At 45.8% G+C, this 24,145-nt stretch overlaps 1 protein-coding gene across 2 annotated transcripts in view; it reads right to left on the reverse strand.

The window, feature by feature from the left end:
* The window catches only part of ARHGAP31 (Rho GTPase activating protein 31), a 53,218-nt gene that overhangs the window by 14,866 nt on the left and 14,207 nt on the right, over positions 1-24,145 (reverse strand). For both annotated transcript variants that reach the window (XM_068697786.1, XM_068697777.1), the window contains exons 2-3: positions 5,219-5,321; positions 4,568-4,712 (exon numbers count right to left, since the gene is read on the reverse strand). In XM_068697786.1, the coding sequence (XP_068553887.1) occupies positions 4,568-4,712; positions 5,219-5,321 (248 nt within the window). The remainder of the gene's footprint in view (positions 1-4,567; positions 4,713-5,218; positions 5,322-24,145) is intronic.

Genomic DNA, 24,145 nt, shown 5'->3' on the forward strand with positions numbered 1-24,145 from the left:
TTCCTAGGAGTTTACTGCATTGGTATCCATCTGTTCAGCTATTCCCTTTCAGTTTTTGTGCTGGGGGAGGGCAAACCACCAGCGACTTCAAACAATGCATGACTGTCTGGGAACCTCCTGCCTACCCTGCTGCCACTGGAGTTTGGAGCGAGTTCAAAGAAAGATGCTGGGACCCATGCTGCCAGCAGCAGCTTTGCCTACAGACAGACGTCAGCACTGCTAGGAAAGGAGAGGAAGGAAATAACCCGTCCCAAACCACCCGCCGCTTAAACACCATCAACCTGAAATTACGAGTTACAACAACAGAAGCATCTTCTCGTCCTTCCAGTCCCTACGACACCCCCACTAACGATGCTGCCATCTCTGTTCAGGTCCCTGCCCTTTTCCCTGCAGACCATTTCTCATGTACAACCAACGGTAAGCCAAATCTAGCTAGCTTCAAGGTCAGAGATGAATACGAATACATTTTATTCCCTAAGACTGGGAATTAAGATCTATGCCCTCGAGTTTGAACTTACTCATTGGTGTCAGCAAAGAAAAATGAGTGAGCTCACTAGTTGGGTATATGTGAGATGTGGATGCATTTCTTTTGCCCAAATTAAAGGTAGGTTAACGTCTTATACTATATTTTACCATAAATACAGCAGTGGACCAACTGCTTATTCTTGTCACAAGCCCACACTCATACAAATGCCCAAACATTGCCATCTCCAGAGGCCAGGAATCCAGCCTTGCAGTGCCACAGACTGGCCACGTCACAACACTGCCAACAGCAGTACAACTCCTCCATGACCTGCATTGCCCCCACAGGCAGCTGCACATGTGCATGAATCAGGTCTCTGCCAAGGAGAGCGATCCACAGCAGCAGTGTGCCAGGCCGCCTGTTGCAAAACACCTGAATTGCAAATGACAAGCACTTGTGAATTGAAAAGAGCTGGCTGTACGCTTCATTTCCAACTATAAGCAGGAAACAAGACTGTTCTGAGATTTGAGAAAGTGATGCTAACTTTCCCCTTGTTTTCATTGTTATTCGGCTGACACAATGCCTTGGTGAGGAGGAAGGATCATCAGAGGACCCCTTCTGAGCCATGTGACTCATCAGGAGGTTTAGGGGCAGCTCTTTCACTGCAACAAATAGGAATATTAAAATGTTTGAAATCAATCCTTTAGAAACAAACAAACAAAAAACACTATTACATTCAGCCTAGAAATCCTAAAAGCAAGAATTCTCACAGTCTTCATACAAGGTTTCCAGTTCAATGGCCTTACCCAAAGATGAAGAAAGAGAGGAATGCAAATTTTAATTAGTTCATCTAAAACATTATATTTCAACTGGATTGTACACAGAATTTTCTCTCCTGATTTGTGCTGATTTTTATTCCTACATTTAACTTCCAGTTCTCAAAGACCTAATGCTTAGACAGCCAGTGAATACGAGGCTTTCTGAGGTCATGACCCGTTCAAACCTCCACACCACATTTCTGACCCACACATGTTGTGCTTTTGAAATCTGAGGACCTTTCCAACTTCAGAATTAGAACAGCAAAATAGAGAATTCAAGGAAGAACCAGTAACTCCATTTATTATATGTCCGCTAATCACAGCATGAATTCCAGTTGTTTATATTTTCATCTCACAAACAGGAAAAGAGCACTCTGAGGATGGTAGAAGGTAGGGATCTAAAACAATTTAAAATCATGGATTTTTTTTTTTTTTTTTGTAACTCTGATGGTGATTCCAGGAATGCACAATTCACAAAAGCCTCAAATAACAACTGGAACTGAGACCAGAGAGAGAAGGTAGGCTTGGCCTCCTACAGCTGATTTGTCCTGAAGGACCATCCACCCCTATGCCCAGGCTGGATGGAGCCAAGTAGAGTCAATTTACCTATTCCATAAAACAAGCAGCCAGCGCCAGAATACTGGACGGAAAACTGGGGAGCGTGAGAGGACACCATGCTGCAAAGGTTGACGGCCTGTGAGGTCGTGACTGGGATGTTACAACCATGAATGATGACCAAAAGGCCGATCCCTCTCTAGTCATTAAGAATTTGACTTTCCTTAGCCACAACTGTCTGAATCACTCTGGTGACTCAATGTGGAGCCTATACCATCTCAGAAGCAACTCCGAGTGAGTCAGTCTGGGATTAGCATGCATCCTTTACTCCTACTAGCACTCTTCTGCTTAGGCACAGCTGCCGCCATTCCCTGTTCAGACACCCCACTCACACGCACGCTCCTATAGCGCTTTTTCTGCTCCTTGGGGATTTGGTCTTTTTTATTTCTTTCCTCCCTGTATCTGACTGTGTTTCCTGTCACCTGGGTTACCCATTATAAATCTCCACTGAGCAGAATTATGTGAATAACGGATTTCGTGGCAGAGCAAACTAAGAAGACGGAGTTTAAAAAAAAAATCCCTTTTAGGTCGATCTAAAGTGATAACATTTGGGGGAGCTGGCACAAGATTTTTAAAAACAATTGTTCAAGGTCGACCAAGGATCACATTTCAACCAAAAGTGAAAGAAAAATTCATTTAAATTTGGGGCTATTTAACCCTTTTCTGAAAGATGTTTTATTTAAGAGCTGGATGTGTTGATTTAAAGTTGAAACATTTCCTTTAGAAAGTATTTGTAAAAGAAACATTTGGATAGTTACAGAAGTGTTTTCCCTTTTGTTTTTGAATAAAACTATTTACCAAATGTATCTGACCAAAATCTGCAAGTCATCATCTCAAAACTGCACTTTTCAGCAAACATTCTTTCCTAAAAAAGTTTCCATCTAAATCTTCATGTTTCCTTTATAGCATTTTTCTTTCATAAATCAGTAATGATAGCCAGAAAGACACCAGCCAAATATCTGCAACAAGAATGAGGCTCATCAGTTACTATGAATGGTTCAATTATACCCTGTATTTTCAAGGTCCTATTCACCCTGGCTGTCTCCATTTTGGAGATCCTATCCTATATCCTAATGATCCCTATATCTTGAGGGTATAGGACAATTTTTCACATCTGCTCAGAGTTGTGACTGAGGTTTTGACTATCCACCACCTCAAACCACAGCGCAGTCTTACTTAAAAATTATCATGGGAATAGCAAGACACTTAGCACTGTTGTGTATCTGTCAGGCAGCATAGCAAGGCTAGCAAGTTGTTGTTCCCCAGCTCAGTTATAGTCCCAAGCAGCTACCTGACTTCTTATAGCAAGTTGCTCTTTGACTGGTCTCCTTTGGCTCTGCCCTACAGTAAGACCCCTTGCACAATGCGTCTTTGGATAATGTCTTCTTGTGTAGACCCAACATGTTTTTCTCAGTGCCTCCTGAGCCACAGTAGTGCTGTTTGGAAATTCTTGACTCAGGGTAGAGGTGATGCAGATAGCAGCACCTGAAGCTCAGCTTGCTTGCCACTTCCAGTCTCATCTGGACATGATTTTGCAAAATTTCCCTGCCACATCCAACATTTTTTGGCAATGCCTGTCCTCTCCACCCTCCAGCAAATGAGAAAGAGTAGGATGATAGAAATTCTTAACAAAGGATGGATGTTTCTAACACTGATAAAATAATCTTTACCATCCCCCCACCCCTGTTGTTTGAAGAAGATAGTGAATGCTTTTAAACTTCAAATTCACACCTCAAGCATGGACAATTTCAGCCTAAATGACTAGATTTAAATTTGTTAGTGTCATAGACAGCTAAAAGTGGATTTAGAAGGGTAAGAAACAGGCAGCCTTTACGACAAGTATAGCTTGCGCTGCCACCTTTTAATGAAATATTATCTGTCACCAGTATTAGCCAACTCTCTTAAAAATTCAGGCTTCACAGTCATATTTTCCAGCTCCCTGCCATCTTCTCTTACTGTATCCATGTATAATCTATGGTTGTTTTGCAGAATCGATTTACTACTCTCTGAATTACAATCCATTTAAACAAGGTTGGAGATTTCTGCTTGGCCAGCTGCCACTTTCCTCTGCTGTTTGTATTTATGATATGATCATGACAGACCTGATATGTCATAGCTGGCATAACCTGTGTCATCATTTGCTCTCTGACAAACTGTGTGAAAATGCTACAGATGAAAAAAAAAAAAAAAAAAAAAAAAAGTCGATACTTTACACATGGGTTGAGCAATCCATTTGTTCAGGTGTCAAGGACTGTGGAAGGAACAGAGAAGAGGAAACCACTCCCTTGTGATTATGATCAGAGGCCCCAGATGACCCCAAAGGCTCTCAGTGATGGACAGTAATGAGGAAACCAAAGAGAATTAGCCATTCTGGAAGGAGGTGCACAGTGGGGAGAAAGAGTAACACCAGGGAAGCAGTGCAGTGAATAAAATGAGCAAAGGAAAGGAAACAACAGAGAAAACAAGAGAAACAAACATGAAAGGGGGGAAAGAAACAAGGACAGGGAAAGACAGCCAGTGCAAGATGAGAAGGGACAAGCACTGGGACGTGTTTATACAGATATATGCACCAGAAGCCAGGACACCAGACTGAAACCCAAACAGCTGTCATGGGGGAACCTGTGACATGTCCACGCTTCTGGTTAGGAATGAGGGCAGCAAGAGGGCTCACCGTGAATTTCTTGTAGAGCTCATAAGTGAGGAGAGGGTTGGGCAGCTCCCTGAAGTACAGCTTGCAGAGAGACCCCACGCAGTGGATGTCCTGGAGGTAAACTTCCCTTGTCAGGTCCGGGCATTGGTCAGAAACAAACTCTTGTCTGAAACAACACAGAGACACAGCAACCTAGATGAATAAGAGCTGTAGCACCCCTACACTCCACTCTGCATACTTTTTTACAGCTGGAGGACAAAACAAACTGGAAGGCAGACAGGACTGTATTATCTGCGTCCTGGCCCAGCCTAGCTCCTGGGACCAGGCCTTGAGTTTTCAGCTAGGCTCTGGCTGCCCCAGCACAGTCCCATGACGGGCCCCCAAACTGATATAAAGAGATCTCTTTGTCTTGAAATGAGAAAGAACAACTCAGTATTTGTGCTGAGACCCTCCAGGCTCTTCCCATTAACAGACACAGAGGGAGACTTTTTTCCTTGTCATGGCCTAATCCCCAAACCACTGTATTTTTACTGCTACCAGCTTCAGAAATAGTTCCCATTCTGCATCAGTGCAGAGCTCTGTTGGCCCCAATATGTACTTGAGGGACTAACAGCTCAAAGATGCTGAGCAATGCCACCAAATCTCTCAGGTGCTCAGACTGGTTGCCCTTACCTCAGCTTTTGGATGTTGGACGTCACTCCTGAGAGGCGATATATCCCATCCACAATGCCATGAGTCTCAATGAACTCCGCACAGCTCTTCAGCACATAGGGGACTAGGAAAGAAAGGCAAGACACCCAGTGAATACACACCAAGAGCTTCCAGAAGTCACCACAGAGAAGACAGTTTCATAAAACAGTAGTGGAGGCTCTCTGCAGACACAGGGAAGGGTCCAGTAACAGAAGAAATACAGAGCAAACAAAAAAAATAACCTCACAAAGTAGCCGTAGCTAATTTGCAGAGTAAGGATATGCAGTGGTTCTGCCATGCCTTGCTCATTGCCATGTGACAATTACTGATCCTGAAGTCACAGAAGCACTGTGGGAGGAAAGGTAGGGTTTCTCTTTTTTCTTTTTTTTTTTTTTCTTTTCTTTTTTTGCTTTCCAGAAAAAGAGGCATTTTCACTCTAATTGAAAGCATGAGGTAAAGCATGTGGTCCCAAGAACCTCCCCCCTCCCCAGGATAGAGCTCCAGCCTCGCTGAATCTAGCCAAAAGGTCTGATTGGCTTGGATAAAACTCAGAGAAGCATTCACACTTCCATATAAGCCTACATACCCACAGTTTAGTGCTCATAAACTCCCACAGAGGGGGTATAAAGTTCAAATATTGACTAGATCTGCACACTGGCAAAATCTGACATTGGCTTCAAAAGAACTCCGTCAACGTAACCAGCCAAGGACTTAATCAGCCTTAAAGCTGAGAGGAGCCTGAGGCAGAGCATTTACATCCAAACCTGGACCCAAAGCTTGTGTTTATTTTTTTCCATTATATAGGTAGAGGAAACCCTCATCCCCTTGGTCAGACCAAGCCTCTCTGTCCCCAGTACTATAACAACCCCAGCTATAACAATAACAGTAAGAGAGTCCTTCCTTATTAGGTGCTAGAAACTACTGTGTATTTAATGCAATGCTTCACACAGCCATAAGCACAGAAGCCAGTAAATGCAGAAGCTGAAGTTCCCCCTGTAATGCTGACTCTGCTGCACTGCACATTCGGAAAGCTGTGCGGAAGAAAACAGGCTAAGCCACACATTTTACTGGAAAGCCAGGCATAGCAATTACTGCATCTCTGTGACACCACAGAGATAATGCCTCTGGCTGGACCTTCCCTGAGTTTTTCCGCCAGAGTTCAGGGCCATAATGACATATTAACACATGCCTCATCACACAGGATCCAAAGACATCATCCCAAGGATGGCCTGAAAAACAAAGAGCTGGTACATTGTTGTTTTTCTCCTAGGTGCCACAGAGGCCAGAGCCAGCTCATGGTTTCTCAGAAGCGTGGGCTTGCTCCTACCACACAGACCAGGGCCCTGGCTCTGGTAAGGAGGGCTCCTAGGCTGGTGCATATATCAATGATACACCCTTCCTGAGCACAAAGAGCCAGGGAAGTGCTGCCCTTCTGCCTCTCAGCTGGCACCAGGGGAGGTAAAGAGGTCCTTTTCATGTGTCCCTTCTCTTCTCAGCATGGCCAACCCAAATGGAGGGGTAGTGGCAGTGATTTCTTGGAAACCTGAATGATCCAAACAGGCTAATTCTCTTTGAAAGAGGCCAAAGGAGCCTCCTCAGAAGAACAGAGAAAATTGTCTTTTTTTTTTTTCTTTGTTTTTTGAATCATGAACTCATAATGCAGGTAAAATAGCCATGCTGGATCATGCTTGAAGTCCTTAGGCTGATTTTTAAGACCTTCAAGTTGCTGGGCTAGGACCAAGTACCAGCTGAACCTCTTGCCCTAGCCTACCACAACAACGTTCATGGGAAACCAGTGAAGACTCCATGGTAAAAGATTTCTCCACAGCAGTCACAGACTTTTTCACATCAGTGCCTTCCAGAAGGAACATGGGAAGCATTCTTTTCAGTGCCTACAGCACCGACTTCCTAAGAGGACTGGGTGAGGTGGAAGGATACAGAGCAAAATAAAAGCACAACATTTCCTAAATATCCTGCCCAAGTGACGCATCAAGAAAGAGGACCTTCCTTTCTCCAAGTAAGACTTGGCTATCTGTAACCACAGCAGAGAACTCAGATCATATGATGATGAGCATGCTAGAAATAAAGACACGGAAAGAAAATAACTTCAGGCCTCTTCTTCATTTTTGTCTGGTTAGACTGTACTGTCTTTGAGGCAGAAACTATGGGTACATGGTATATTAAGATTGTCTTCTTGGTTGGGGTCTGGGAATAAATGTGAAATAAGCAGCAAAAATGAAACCAAGGCAGATCCATCATCACTTCAGACCCACAGGGGTGGGAAAGTGAGTGAACTTCATGCCATCTAGAAAAAGAAGAATGAATTGAACACAAAACCTATCTGAGCAGGAAATGCACTTGCCAAAGCCTGTTAGAAAACTGAACAGCCTTTCATATAGACAAACTGCTTGTGATGGTGGCTAGCTGCCACACGAAGGTAGCCTGTACCAACAGTGACCTTTGTTAGACACTTTTTAAGACCTCACTGTTAAGAACAAGGACACCAAATAAAAATGCATACATTGAGGTTTGTTGTGACTAATTTGACCTCTTGCAAGGAAGACCTATTAAATCACACTTTTTTTTTTTTTCTGTTTATTTTGTTTTGTTTTGCTGAGGTTTAAATTTCCTTGGGATAAATTAGGTCAAGAGGCCTCAGGCACGTAAGCAAACCTCTTCTGCATAGACTGGAGAAGGCTAACTCCATCTGTTAAGGACAGAAAGCAAAAAAAAAAAAAAAAAAAGGGGGGGCCCTGAGGGGAATAATCTGCAGCAAACATAAAAAAATCAACTAATTCCTCCTAAAAGTGGGTGAAGACTGCACAGTAGAGACAACCTTATAGACCGCAGATGGACAATATGCACCATGCTCTGCCAATATCTCTTACACCAGCCCCGCAATCTTAACTGCTTTTCCAGCCCTGGGCTTCTCACATATTTCTGCCAGTACCCTTCACTCATCATGAACATAACTTCCTGCCATACCAGGTCTTTGACTCTAACGAAGAGAAACAGCTAGTCATGCCAAAATGTGTGGCGGTTTTGTGATGTCAATAAAATCCCACATAGGGCACATTTCACTTGCAACCAAAAATTACAGACTTTGACCTCAGATCCCTGGAGGTGAAAGGACTGCATCGGCTTCCTGCAAAGCAAGCCCCTAAATGCAGCACTTGTATGAAACCAGAGCACAATAAGTGTTTTCTTTGAGCAGAACCTGCAGCTCTGAAATTCCTGAGCAGCTCTGATCTCCTACAAAGCTGGGTCTTTAGGGCACTTGGGGGAGGTGAGGTTAGAGAGGCAGCGAGTGGCTCCCTCCCACTTCCAGCCATCTCTGAGGTGGCTGGGCTGTTTGGGGTATGGCTACTGATGTGCACAAACAAAATCACAGGCTGTGATCAGCTTTGGATGCAGGGAGATGCAGCCCGAGACTCTATTTGCTTTACAAGAAACACATAAATCAGAGACGTGGGTGTCTCCTGAAGGAAGATTAGATGGGGATGAGGATTTGTAGTGAGGGCTGTGCGTGCATGCAGACACAGAAGATTGGGGGGGGGGGGGGGGGTCCAATCTTGACACTTCTATAATTAAAACTATGCTGGAGGCTTAGAAGTTGGAAGAGGCAGCTGGTGTCACACAGACCCTGCTTGTTCTGCCAGACAGCCAAACTGTCCTCATTTAAAACTACAATAGAAACCAGATGGAAGAGGAGAGGAGAGTGTGGAGCGAGGCATCAGTCAGAAGGGAAATTGAGTTATAAACATACTGCGCACAAAAAAACAATACTTCTCTTCCCCTAGACAAAAATAAACCAGAAGGGCAGCCACAGTAACTCATTCCACTCTCACTGGATATCACCTCCGAGCTCAGCATACGCAGACCCTCACCTTCACCAGGGTCTTTTCCACGAACACAGCTCATGCCAACACCATTGGGTCTCTCCCATCCTGCCCCTTCCAAGCCATGGTGCAGCATCCACCAAACTGCCCATCAGCAGGCAAAGACCTCACTGTTTGTCAGCCTGACCAAGGCTTTGTCTGGCACAGGGCTGAGCGTTTGGGATCCAAACCAGCAAGACCTTTAAGGGTGTAGGCAACTAAATCACTCAGCAGCCCTAAGAGGAAGGGTCACTAGGAGGGAGGGAGTTAGGACATTTAGCAAACAAAGCCAGCATAGAGCAAGGAAGACATTAATCCAGCAGGAGCTGCAAGCAACCACCTGTGGTCTACAGTGGAGCCTTCTAGAAGAAACTCTGGGTCTCTATGGACTACAGAAGGACACTAGGGAGGAGGCTGCTAAGTTAGCCACCTGAACTAGTCAGTATGAACACCATTCGGCAAGGCTGTGCTTAAAGTTAGCTAACCTGGACTGGGTCATCTTGCCCAGAGCACACTGTACCAAACTGGACTGAATAGTGGCAGGCTTCATTTTTTCCTTTATCCTTTTGCTGATTTCTCAGAAGACTATTTCCGAGGGCAAAAGTCAGTGACAGAGCTACTCAGATCCTCTTTAGAGCTTGCTTTAATCTAGATGGAGGTGGTTTCACATCCTTTTTCCTTTTATTTTAATTTTAGTTCAAGTAACTGGAGGGTTAATGTAGACATTTCATTTCACATGAAACATCAACCATTTGACTTTGTAGGAAACAGTGTTGCTGTGGTGGTGATTTTTTTCAAAAATTTCCCCAAAGAATGAATCCTGTGCCATAAAAAAGGAGATGTGGGCATTTGTATTTCACCATTTTGGTTTTGCTTTGTACCAGTATTTTCTTAAGTTTTCTTTTCTTTTCTTCATTGCCCTTAACTGTAATGTATGCTTCCTATAATGCCATGTGAAATCATCAGACAATAAAGGTTTAAACAGTCTCTTGTTTCAATTTAAATTACTAAATTAGGAGATATTTCTCCCTAGAAAATGAGTGTCTCATTCTGTGCTAAGCAAGAGCTGTACTTTACATGCACAAAAATAACAAAACAGTACACATTTTAGAACATACTAATATATTAACTTGGCCTCTTAATCACAGGAAAGAAACAGCGTTGTATAAATGGCAACAAGCTTGAGTGTTGGTATCTCAGATGTGACATTTTTCTGCATTTCCTGATGATTCCTGTTTTAAATCACGAGCTTTAATGCTGATTCACTATTTTTTTCCCCCATTTATTTATTTATTTACTTATTGCTGATCTTGTCTGACTTTTACTAGGCATAAGGTTGGCTGAGAAGCAGATTCTAGAGGAGATCAAACCGTGCTCTCCTCTCTGTGGCTCGCTTAAGCTCGGGTTCAGCACAGCAGTCAGGATTTGAAACCACATCCCAGTTTGCACTCCCAACCCACAGCAGCTAGGAATAAATCCTGCCTTACCCCCAGGCATCACCTCCTTTGCCTTCGACAGTCCCCTTGTCATCAGCGGCCAGGGATGGCAGGGACCACAGTGTGTGAAGAGGACCTCCCCTGCTCAGAGGTGAGGTGCAGTGGCAGAGCTGGGGATGGAGAAGCTTTCATCTGCCCACCAGGACAAACAGAGGGCTTCATTCCCCGGGATGTCTGTGCATACCTTTCACCATCAGTAAATTAATTTTACAGAAGAAGAAAAAACAAAACTGTTTCATCATCAACTTGCAGTGTTTAGTTAGGCTGTGAGGGCCGAGCTACCAGCACCACCCACACCCACCTGTGTTTGAACAGCACGAGATATCTAAACAACACCAAACAGGCTGAAAAACAAATCACCTTGTTGGAGCCCTCCTCGCCGCTTCCCCCCTAGCTGCCATAAACACAGTTTAAAAAAAAAGATGAATAGCTGGCGCCGAGGTGACCCTGTCTGCATGGCCAGCACAACTGAATCACCACCTCAGTCACACACTGCGTTTTCTTTTTTTTTCCTCTGCTTCTGTGGGAAACCTCTCTGCATCGTCACGAAGGTCAGCACAACAATGCTGTTCCGTGCGATGAAAGCACCGTCCTGAATGCTCTTGTGATTTTGGTGGGCCCAGAGAAGCAAAAAAAAAATAAAAAAGTGTGATCTCGGGTCTGCCAGATGCTGTGAGCTGTCCCCATTCATGGTCAGAGCGGGAAGTGGGAACACCGAGCACTGTTCGGGATGGGGCAGGTGAATTTCAAGCAAATGCACCTAAACACAGCCTGCAGGCTCAGTGTTAGCTTGAATAAAGTCAACAGCACCACCAGCAAGGTTTTGTTCCCATTGGTATTATACACAGCTTACATCTCACCTATCTAAATAAGACAGGTAGGAACACCTGATTTTCCAGAGCAGATTTGATGATCGTGATGCTATGGGCAGAAATGAAAGAGTCTGAAGCAGACCTGACCAGCACACCAAAGGAAAACGAGAAGAAAGCGCTGTGCAAAGAGACTTTGAGTGCTGACTCTCAAACCCAGCGGTCACCATACCCCTCTGAAATGTGGCTAATACCTTGACATAGCTGGCAAATTCTGTCGTGCAGGCACTTTTGAAAAGAGATTGTACTAAATACAAGAATAGTTTTGTTAGGGAAACATCCTGCTGTGGGTTTCCTGCTAAAAAGGACCAGATAACCCAACAGGATGTCTCCAGTCCTAACTTTTATGGCTTTGTGGCTCAGATTCTGCGGGGCAGGTCAGTGAGCTGTGCACAGCCTCAGCTACTGTTGAAATCCTAAAAACTCTGATCCACAGCATGGACATCATACGGGGTTTAGTTCACCACAGGAAAGGCAATTGGGATATTGAATTCCGGACATAGGTGAGGGAGGACAGTTCATGCTGTCTCAAAAGGGCCAAGTGTAGGAAAAATCAGAATAGCTGTGGAGCTGCGTGTAGCGAATTGACCTTGGTGAAAGCCTAGGCACAGTGAGAATAAGCAGGCTGTGAGGCAGGGGCTCTGCTGCTAACCTCGTTTCTGACGACACATACTGAGCACAATGCCAAATTCGCAGGCGGTGTCAGAGGCTGAGGGAATGCAGGAGCGTGTGGGGCAATACTGATGTTGCAGCTCAAGGGAGCCGGGAGAAGCAGCCTGCAAGAAAAGAGCGCCAGGATGGATGGACAGTGATGTAGGCTCCATTTGAAGCCTCTTGAGTGCTTACTGTTTTTCATCCAAATCAATAAACAAGTTTATGGACTACAGCTGTCTCATTGTATCATGTTTTTCTTCCTTCCTTCGCTCTCTCCTTAACCATGGAAAGAAAAGTAAGCCACGCTAAGCTACTTTACTGCTGGTAACAAAGCAAAGAAAATATATGGATTTCATAAGGTTTTTTTCCTCCTCTCCACAGATTTTAGACTATATGCTTTCATTTACAAGGGCTTCATCAGCAAGTTAGATAACAAATAGCCCACAACCTCCATATCCTACCTGAGCATGTTTAGCTGATGCAGGTTTGCTCAGTTTCTTACAGCCCCCAAACAATGCTAGGAGTGATTGCAAGCTATTACAACCATTTTTTTTGACCATAAAAAGTGTAGAAACCAACAACTCCGTTGATGTATGGGAACTCCTGTGCAGGATTCTTAGGATCCCAGAACCTGGAGAAGGGTAATTCAAGGGGACTAGTTCGTACTCCATACCTGGCTCTCAGTTTGTTCCCTGGTCCTTTCTAACTTCAGTGTGTCAGGATATCTACAGTTCTCCATGTGGTTCTTTCCCAGCAAAACACTGTTGTCCTTTGAGCACACAAGGGTAGAATGGACCATCAGCACTTGTTCTCTTTCCAAGCTTTCTGCACAGTGGGTCACTTGCATGCATATGTGACAGCCATGTCACCTTTATAGCACACATCCAGAGGTGCCAGCTAATGCAGAATGCAAGCTCAGGTGTTTGAAAGGGAAACAAGGGGAGAGTTACCCCTCTCAGAGCCCGGGTCAATGTTTGGTAACAAGGTACGAAGTGACTGAGAAGCAGGCCTTGGACCATGTTTTCATATGGATTTAAAACTGTATAGCTAAATCTCACGGTACACATTTATAACTGATGCTGTGATTTTCTCTTCTTTTTATTTTGCCCTCTGTCACGCTGACAGACTGATGCAGACTGACACTAGGCTGTGCAGCAATGTTCTTTCACTCAGGCTCTTCACTGAGCCTGCCTCTAGGGCTCTCCTGGTGAAGAGTGGATACAGCAATTTCCAGAGGTTACTCCAAGTGGGCTGTTTCACGGATAGTCAACAACTTAGGGCAAAGAGCAGGGAACATTGTTGAGAATCATTATATATCACAGACAGACAGATGAGGAGCCCAAATAACAAACCCTTACAGGCTGCAGATGAGAAGTGAAAAGCAAATGAAAACAGACTTTTGAGAAAAAGTAAATAAGGCTTTATGATGTCAATGTGATTGAAAACAAACATGTGAAGGCACTAGCAATAATCAGTCATTATAGTTGAAAGCCAAGCAGTATAAAATCCATTCCATCTTTGCACAGTTGTTGAGGCGTATATTTAGACTGAATGTTTTCACTGCAAGGCTGGCTGGGCCTGACCCAAGGAACTTCACTCACACAAAAAAATCCCATTGAATTCAGCAACATTTTCCACAAGAGGAAAAAAACTCTATATCCGACTCTGTTACTGGAACATTCAAATACTATGAAACTATGGACAGACTGATAGGAGCATTTGCACCAGCTTTTCAAGAACATAAAATGATGGCGTGAGGTTCAACACAGAACAGAGAACTAAGACTGCTGCTGACAGTGGGAGGTCACCCAGAAATGCTCCTCGCAGGCCTGCTCAGAGAAGGATGAAGACAGGTTAGTCTTTATTTCAAGAGGATTAAGTTGTGGGTGACTTGGATCACTGATGTCTGTCTGGTGAAAAGAAGTGCTGTTCTACCCATCCTAAGTAACACTGCCCAGGGTGTACGATCACCACAGCCTCTTGGCTCAGTCTCTGTGTCCAAGCAGGATGGAGAAAATGCTGCCAGAAGAAACATCTGGTCAGACACACATACCCGTATATATAAATAAATATGTATGTACAAAGTGACATATGTATTTAAGCATGTATGCATACACACACATATATACATACACATGTATTTTTACATGTACATACCGATATATTCACGTATGTGCATGTATATCTGTGTGTGAGAGAGATTTCCTGTATATTAACAGGAAATTCTTTTAGAGAAATAGATTTTTCTCAGTAAGGTGTCAATTGAAATCCTAAGACCCACAGGTGATATTTAGAGTCCGAAGCCACAAAAATCTCTCTAGGCTGATGTCATTGGTCTGGGGGTGCATCACTACAGGCTGGTGTTCTTGCTTGTTGCAGCTTGCTCAGCCAGCCAGAGACTACGCCATTGCCACAGACATTTCTTACTCTCTACCTTCCCAGGGAAAGCTCATTTAGCTAGTTAGTGCATTGCCCTGCATGTTGTTACTGTATATTGAAGGCCTTTCTGGATGAAGTACTTGCTCCTAGTCAAGGAAAGCTGTTGGTTTGGGGGTGAATTCCTCAAGCATGCAAGTATTTCTACATCAGGAAGTTCAGAACCTGTCTCTGTGGGTTGGTTTAATTCAGCAGCTTAGTTAAGAGTAGCCCATGGGATAAGGGTTATTTTTTCTATACCTCTTCACCTCTGCAAACTGTACTCATCCAAGCTGTACCTTACAGCCTTGATCTCGGGGATCATGTTTTCCTTTCCATACACAGGGAGGGTAAAGAGCTCTAAAAGGAGCAGCTAAGCAGCCTGGTTCCAACATCTGGATGCAGTGCTGCACCTTCAGGACTGCTGGCAGAGGCAGCAGGGAATACAGCACTGTGCCATGTGGCAGATCTTGTGCTGCTGGAGGGCATCTCTCCCCCTCTGACCTCCACAAGAATCATCAAGGACAGCACAGGATGCAGAACATCATTTGCAGATGGTGTCACGCAGCCTCCAAGCTTTCTGGAGGCTGATGCTGGGCTGGGTTGGTTTAGAAAAAAAAATTCTTGCCATGCTCTTTGTGGCTACCTCCACCCCACAACATCAGCTGGTAACTGCTGCGATGCAGCCCTGGCAGAGGGGCAAGGATACCAGAACCAGAAACTGGTGCTCTCAGAAGGCCAATGAAGAAAGGAGGCCCGATACAGCTTTTACAGACCCTAATAAAAAGGGGGAAGAAATAAAGCTGAATTAGCTGTTACAGCATAATCCTGTCTTCTTATTCCCCAACCAGGCTTCGATTTCCTCACTTGGTAGGGACAAGGCAGGAGAGGTTTCTATCTTTAGGCTGCTATAGGCCCCAGCAGGAAGAGTTGTCCCCATCCATGGCTTTTCTCCCTCTGTTTCCACATGGGATAGAGTCTCCACCCCCCCTTCATCTCTCAATAAATAAGCATGGCAGCGGTTATCAAGCTGAGGGTCATTCTCAGTGCTAACAATGGAAAAAAATGGCAATATCCAGCTGTTACCAAAGTAGTAAATCTAGTCACTTCGCAACTGCTCTCCTCAGTTCCCAAGCCCCCCAGCGGACTCCTGATACATTCCATATTTTGCTCTTTATTTTGTTTTCCATTTGGCGAAGGACGGGCTGCAAACCAGTGTGAAGAAAAACAACCTTTCTTTTTTTTTTTTTTCTCTCCTTTTTTTTTCTTTTTTTTCCTCTTCTCTATCTCTGCTCCAAGTCAGACCAGGTAGTGCTTATCATTTCCTCTGCACTGCAAACACCAGCGTGCATTCATTTCCTGCCGGCGAGCCCTGAACCTCGGGCCGACATTGTTTTCAAGGCCCCTCTCGCTTGGACGCGGCAGCCGTCCGGCTGCACAGCTCTTCCTGTTGATGTCAGACCCCTCTTCCTCCCAAAGCAAATGGCCTTCCTGCCAGCACATGTATCCTTTTCCATGAGGACCAGCAGGAGCCATTTTCCTATGCTGCAGCTGAGAGAAAAAAATAAAAAAATAAAAAATAAATAAAAGAGACGGGGTTGTAATGGGGAGGAGCAGAGAGGGATTCCTTTCCTCGCGGTGCTGGAGGACATCAGGATGTATCTGGAGCCCCTCTCCGTGAGGAGGAGTGGGATCAGAGGTCACAACAACAGAGCTGTGTCTCAGGGATGCCTGTACTTGCAAGTCCCAGCGAAATCGCTTATTAGCAGAGAACATCAGAGACCAATTACAGCTGACGATTTCCCACTGCTAAGGAATGAAGGCTCACAAAAGAAAAGCTATAGCCTCGGCCCTTGTGTTCCAGCAGCGCTGTCATAAGCTGAGGGAGATGCCAAGACCTTTACACTAGACCACTGCCTTCATTTTCATTCTTTCAAATGGAGGAACCTCTTCTGCTGCCAGCTCTGTTTCATCAGCAGTGGAGAAACTGAACAGTGATTGCAGAACATGGCTTACACCAAGCTGGAGTGCTTCTTCACAGCCTGCCATTGCACCAGTTGACTCCCCAGCTGGCAAGGGTAAACCTAACCCAGCACCATTTTGGACCTCCCCTGGTCCATGGCATTCAAGGCTTGCACTTGTTCCACGGAGAGAAGCTGATGGGCTTCCCCCAGCTCCCAGCAGCAGGTTATCAAGGACAAGGTCGCCCAGATGAGGAGGAATTCCCTTAGTGCTGCCTGGGCACCATAATATGCACAGGGAAGGATGCAGAAGAGCCCACGTGTGTATTTACACCACCCTTAGCACAGCAGGGCTCAGTCTGCATTTCTCCGGGGTGTACTACACCAGTGTCAACCATCTCAGACCATAAACACACCCTGGGTGATAGGAGGGCGTGCACTATGTGAGGAGCAGCCTGGGAACGCGTGTTTACAGGCTCCACCATAGCTTGGGCACGCAAGCGGGCAGAGCACGAGGAGCACAGCCAACACTTGCAATGGTATTTCCTGCCCTCTGGAGCATCCCAGCTACGCGGCTGCCACAGCCTCCGGCACTGGACGAGGACTGGCTTGCATTAGGACACGTTCCCCTGCAAAACCAAGTTTCCCCTATGTGAGGAATGACCAGAGAAATAGGGTCCCGTTGCATTTTCTACGCCACACCTAAAACTACTGCCAAAAGAGGGGGAGTGAGGAGAGGATTTACTATAGGGTCCCGGTGCCTAGCAATAGCCAAAACAGGACCAGATTTCTTGATTCATGGTCCTCTGGAGATGTGTGATGTATATTTCAATAAAATACACTGTTCCAACGTGATTTTCTCCTTCCTTTCCTATCTATTGCCTGGCCACTTTCTTGTGTCGCTGTAGAAGCTAAACAAAGGGTTACTCTTCCAGTCCCTGTGTGTGAGTTGCCACAGAGGTTGGCAAAATTTCTCAACCTTTATGCAACAGACGCGGCCCCAAGCCTGGCAGAGCCAGCAGAGTTGCAAGAGAGTGAGCTGGAGCTTCGTTTTCCTCACAAGCAGAACTTCTTACTCAAGGTGCGATTGCAAAATCCTTGTTGGTAAGAGTGCAAGAGGCAAAGGCAAAAAGCCCACCTAGGTCCTCGTAGCAGAAGCTGGCTGGGGCAGCAGACGCTTGCCATTTGGAGCCCAGCCTCACACAGCTAAACCCACGTGGAGCTGAATCCCACGAGCACCTAGGACACTGAGCACGCTGCAGGATCAGGCCCTGCTTGCAAAGCTGCCCCGTGAGCAAAGTCTTGCTTCGAGGAAGGACCACGACTCGAGATCCCACTGAGCTCACATTTTCCCTTCATGCTCTCTCTCTCTCTCTCAGTACAGCTTCGCTGTTCGTGAATGAATTACCTCAATCACTCTTAAGCAATGTACCGACCAGGAAAAGGGTGTGGGGTTTATTAATGGAAAAATCCTTGAATCTTTTAGCCCTGCGCATGGCTACAGTTACAAGGAAAACAGGATACCACACTGCATATGGGGAGGAGGAAGAGAAAAGGAGCAGAAACTAATGATCTACAGGGACTGACTCGCGAGGAAGAACAAAGTGACGGTGGTAAATAGGCACAGCTGGCCCAAATTAGGAGGAGAGAGGCGAATGCACAATAGCGGTCTGCAGAGGGAAACACCACAGAGGGAAAGGGCTCGTTCTGGATGATCGAGGGGCTGTAACAGGGAGTGACTGAATGAAATTACGAGGGGAAATTTAGGTTGAGTGGTAGGAAAAAGGGCCTAAGAGCGAGACATAGTATCATGCTGCAGAATTGCCTCCTCAGGGGAAGGGGCGTGAGCCACGATGCCTGGATATTCAAAATTAGGCAGGGGATTGCTCTGAAGGGAACAGTCTTGCATGGGCCTCCGCAAGCAAGACAAAATAATCTCACTGTCCTTCCCGTGTTGTTATCAGGTAATGCTTTCTAAGCCACAGCAAGATCCCCTGGAAGAGTGCAGTGTGTAAATTATAAAGGAAAGCATGTAGTGCCAGCACTTGCTACAAGAAGGGACAACCACAACCAGCAGCTGGAGTTTAAATTGGATACTAAAGCATGCGGGAAGAAAGGCTACTTGAAAACCTTCCAGCAGAATGATTTTCCAGTGGGAAAGTGTGCATTTCACAGAATCAGAATGGTTCATGGGAATGCAGGGATTCAATTCAATTTTTTTGACCAAAGAACCATCCAGACATATTGTTTCCAGAAGGTGAAATACATTTGCCTCGATATCGTTATTTTCAATGTAATATCACCTTTGCGACAATTTTTATTTATGGGGAGTTTCTGCTTTTCTATTCTGAGTATGGATGAAGGTAATCGTGCAGCAGTGGAGTGGAATGCAGTGCGAAAGAGAAGCCAGCTCTAGCGGACACGTAGCGATATCAGCGGAGGCTGGCTAGCGCCTGCTCCTCTCTGCACACTTAAAGGATGGCAGCACTACTCCTTGCCAGCCAAAGTGCAGACTGTTGTGTGTGTTTCTTGTCAGCGAATGAGAGAAAAAGGAGGCAAGTGTCCCAGGGTTTGCTTTTCAGCCCTCGGGTTACCACAAACCCTCATTTGAAATCTTATTTGTATCTCACATCCCCCATTGTGAGGATAAAGCCCCAGCATGGCCTTACAGAACGTGCTTCGCTTCCATCAGCAAAAATCCAGCCCCTCGGCAAGGAGCCGTGAATTCACACAGGATAAGTATCATTCTCATCCCATAGGTGCAAAAAATGAGAAACAGAAACGAGCCGGCAGCCTGAGGTCGTGCAGTGAGTTAGTGGAAGAGCTAAGGTTAGAGCTCGCCTCTTTGACTCCCACTCCGTAACCAAACTGCAGAGCCCAGCGTCCCTGCATCCAGACTCCGAGTACGTAGGAGCTTGCCTCCAAAAGTTCACAAGTTGGTAAAGCACATGCAGATTACAACAGGCTTATCAGAATCGCTGACCCCAAAAGTCAGGCTGAAAATCTCACACAGATGTGCTTTTCTGGGGAAAGGCTCAACTCTTCCCAGGTCCCTACCGAACCAGCAGACCCTCCTTACCCAAACCTCCAGCCAAAATCTGGACACAGAGTCTGAAACCTCAGAAGATTTGGGTCAGAGAGTGCCAGTCAGATTATTGGAGCTGTGTTTCTGTTGCCATAAAAGTTAGTCTTGTACCAAAAGGCCAGATGGCGGTACCCCTGTGCCTGGGAATTTTGGAGTGGGATCCAGGCCTTGTGGCTTGATCTCACTTCTAATTCTCATTTTTTATTTTTTTTTCCCATGTGAATGGTTCTCTCATAACTAAATACCACAATAATGGCAAGAAGCTACCCAGAGGCTATCTGGGGAGAAACTGCATTATTTCTGATCATTTCAGGGAATGGAGGTATTGGTGGGGGTGGGAGGGGCGGCCTGAATTTGCTGGAAAAGTTGTGCTGTCCTGTCTGTTCACAGATCGGTTATCCCAAACTTCTTGCACTCTGTCCTCTGACCTCTTTCATCTCCTCAGCTGACCACTGCTTTCCCTTCTTTACCTCTCATCTCTGTTTCGCAGGGCACACAGTTTTCTGCATGGCTTTTTTTTTTTTTTTCCCCTTGAAGACCAAACTGAAGGGACCCGAGTGAAGGTTTAAAATGCTTCCCCTGCAAAAGAGGGAAATCTGGGTCTGGTGTTTACAACTCAGTCCTGTATCTTCCAACTGCAGCTCTGAGCTGGATCAAAGGCTTCTGCTCCCAGCTTTTGTTCCCTCCTCGGCTCCCTTGAAATGTCAGCAAACACGATGGCTCTGTCGGTGCCGCCGGGGTGGTCCGACTGCTTCCCACGCTGGGCATGCAGACTGGGCAGCCGTGGAGCAGCCAGCAACTCGCTGGGTGTCTCCTCTACCACGTTGTTGTTCCTCACACCACGGCAGCGGCCTGAAGCAGCAGCGCTGCCATGAAATCAACAGAAAACAAATCCACCTCCAGCTGCCCCGGCTCGCAAAGGGACACGCAGGCTCTTTGTTCCGAGCCAGCAGCTGCCGATGCTGCTGGGAGGACAGGGAGCCGCTCGGGGAGCTTGGGGCTCTCCTTGGACGTGGGCACGGATGCCATTCCCCACTTTGGAGGCCTTTGGGGCTGCTCTAAGATGAGCTGGGACTTGTTCAGTGCTGGCTGCAGAGCTGGAGAGCACTGCTGGCCATCCTGGCCCTACAAGGCTACGGGAGAGGCTGTGCAGAGCCCAGCAGGCTCTGCCTGAGCCGTGGGGAGTACCCACAAAACGTGTCCGCCTGCTGTCAAGGCATCGCAGGGCTGCTCTCGGGAGAGATGGGGAGGAAGATATGCTGTTAGTCAGCTGTCAGCCCCAGGCCATATTTCTCTGCCCCATCATAGGATCCACTTTTAGCCTGCGCTGCAGTGCTTGCCTTAGCATCACTCCCCTGCCCACATGAAGTATTTCTACCACAGGGGATCCTCATGGGGCTCCCAGGACATACGTGCTGCTCTTTCTCTGCTTTGCCTACCAACACGCTGAAAATACCAGCCCTGGTCTCTCAGCCTTTCTGAAATTACATGTTTGGCTTCTGTCTGAAGAGCCCGAGTAGTGTGGCTGTACTGCACTTCCCTGGTAGTCGTCATGTTATGGATGTGACCGTGTTTACAAATGAGCCGAGGCTCTTTGTGCTCTCTGCTCTGCATCACTCTCAGGTTCAATCGACCTTCTTCTACCACAATGTTTTTTTTTTTTTTCCCCTGCTGTTTATAACCAATTTATTTTCTCCAATTACAGCAGAGAAGGCCCCGGCCAAAGGGGAATTTTGCAGCAAGTCTCACAAAAGATCGTATTTGTCTGCAGTTTGGCTTCATTTAATGTCATTCTGTGGTCAGGCTCCCTGAAAACAGACAATGCCTCATCTCCAGGTGTCCAGTATGGCCCATCCTTCCACTGTCATCGAAGCTTTCTGGTATGTATCCAACCTCACCAGTACTTTCTCAGCACTCTGTCCCACAAGAGATTCAGGCCAATGCAATCTCTCTTGGGGTTGATGGTACCACCACTGTTAATGACAACTGCAGTAAATCAAAGCAGTGTTACCTGCTGCTGTCAAATTCACCTAAAATCTGGTGGATTTTTTTTTTTTTTTTCACTCCTAATGGGTTTGTTCTGGTGCATTCCTTGGACCTCCCTGGAGCTAATTCCTGGCTCAGCCTGGTGATAACGAGACAAGTGTGGGTGTCCAAGGAGCACATTTTCCACTTTGAAGGGTGTCACGGTCTCATAGATGTTGCTTTTGTTCTGGTGTTGTGCTAGATGAAATTGTAACCCCCTTTACAACTGAAAACACTTGCTGTATATGCAGATTTGAAGTACTTCCACACCAGTTGGCTGCAGCATCCCAGATTCATTCTAGTGTCACTGAGGTCAGGAGCTGGCCCTGCGCCACACAGCCTGTGCTTCTGGAGGAGCTCAATGCTAAAAGACAGTATGCTGAAATGCAGGCATGGTGTCAGTGTGCCGCAAGGTGCTGGAAAAACCTTTCAGCCACAGGAAAAAAAAAAAGAAGACATTCTTTCTCTGCCAGCACATGAATCCCTTACACTCTTGGTGTCCCAGTGTGAGAGATGCAACTTGCTGGAGCTCTAGAAAGGACACACTGGGTCCTGGGCATGTGAAGGTTGCTGTGAAGCAACATGCAGCCAAGGAGCATCCTCCTAATTGCCCCCCTCAAGGTCCTCGGTCTCATGCAGAGTTAGACGCACACACAGTGTTCGGGCCATCCCGGTGTTTAGGATGGCTCTGGGGAGAGCATGAGATGGCAGTCATTTGTACGGACCCCACATGTAACACGCTACCCTCAATGTGAAATGCTGGCCATATTGCCATGATTTAACTGCAGAGTTTGGTTTATAACTGTCCCCTTGGTTTTACAGTATATGGGTAAACATTTGGGTGGACGATGTCTTGCTGGACTCAGGATGGAAGAGGAGATGGCAAAGTGCATGGAAGTCACAGGTATGTATCAGCAAGCTTTTCCTGCTCAGAAGAAATGAAGGAAATGATGCAAAAGACAGTGATGTTTCCAGGGAAATCCAAGGAACTTTTGAATCCGTCTTGCCTGGCCATGACCTGAGACTATGTTATAAATTGCATCAAGAAGGCAGCATGGGCCAACTAAACACAACAGCTAATCATAAAATCCAAAGAATATCCATTATATGCACAGCTAGTGACATTTTAAAGCCTATAATTTTTTGCATCTGTAGGCTCCTGGCCTGTAGCGTTCACTCTGCCTTCCCTTGGAGCCAAGCTAGAGACAGACTCAGATAAAAACCCTGCAGCTGAACACCCCAGGTTTCAAGGAAATTGATCTCAGGAGCCCTTACTTCAAATTCAACGCCGATCAGAGAAACCTGAGAAGAACTGGTTCAAAATGAACAGGGCTCCAGACAAGCATCCTCATCTCCTGCTTCAGGCAAGAGACAGCAGAGAGGCCAGCGCCAGACCTCCAGAGCATAACCTAAGCAGGCTCTTGAGCTTGACATTGAGATATGCAAACCTCAAGGGCAACTCAAGTCAGCTTTGCAGACCCATAGACCTTTGTAGACAACAGACACGAGGTCTTTTTCTTCTGGCTTCAGGATTTGTAAAGGGAAATTTCTTAACTTTGATTTGGTAGCACTTGGGTAACCTCAGCCCTCTTTTACACAACAGCCTGGGCACTCTTGTCAGGAAGCTTTCTAGAGGGTTTGAAAAAGAGAATTGAAAAAATATGATTTCGGGGAATAGGAATGTTATAACCTTGCTAGTACAAAGGCAAAAGCCATCGCACACACACACAAGTTTTGAAGCAGCAAGAGCAAAACCCTTTGAAGGAAAACAGCAGTGATTTTTATTATTGCCTTATATGAGTTCAGAATGCTGCAAAGTTAAACAAAGCAATTATAAAGCTGGGTATTTAAAAATACTTAATGTTTCACAGTCTCCTTTGAGATGAATCAGGTATCCAAACATCTGGGGACTGCAAAATCCATCAGGAAGCACTGACAGATGAGACGTATCAAGGCAGGAAGGTTCAGGGCTGCCATCGGAGAGACGAGGAACAGCAGGAGATTCCCGCAGCTCCTTTTGGGCAAGAAATGTTAGTACTACATGGATGTGTATGCTAAACAAAAAGAGGAAGAAAAAGAGAGAGCTAAAAAAGGTTTCTGCATGTCTCCTGCTGTTCTGTGTCTTTCTCGCCTCGCTCTGATCTCTCTGTACATGTCACTGGCTGGCAGGATGACTGCTTCCTGCTTCATGATTTCGTATTTAATTCTTCCTATATAAAAGGAATTTAAAGGAAATGATTACAAACAGTTTGGCCACACTGCATCAAATCATTGGAAACTATTTTATTACCCTTGCCATTTTCTTTTTTTTTTTTTTTTCGCCCTTCTTTTCTCCCTGAAGAAGAAAAGTTAGACGCTTTCCTAAACGCTTTCCAGACTTGAGCTATTCACAGATCGCATGCGGACAGCAAACACAGCCCAGGCCTGGAAGAAAGAGGCTCTCACACTGGACATCCCAGTAGCTCGGGGCGTTGCAGGCGGTGTTCTCGGCAGCATTTCATTTCGGAGAGCCGTTGCAGCATGGAA

The sequence above is a fragment of the Anas acuta genome, chromosome 1 (genome assembly GCF_963932015.1).
Source record: "Anas acuta chromosome 1, bAnaAcu1.1, whole genome shotgun sequence".
Taxonomy (NCBI): domain Eukaryota; kingdom Metazoa; phylum Chordata; class Aves; order Anseriformes; family Anatidae; genus Anas; species Anas acuta.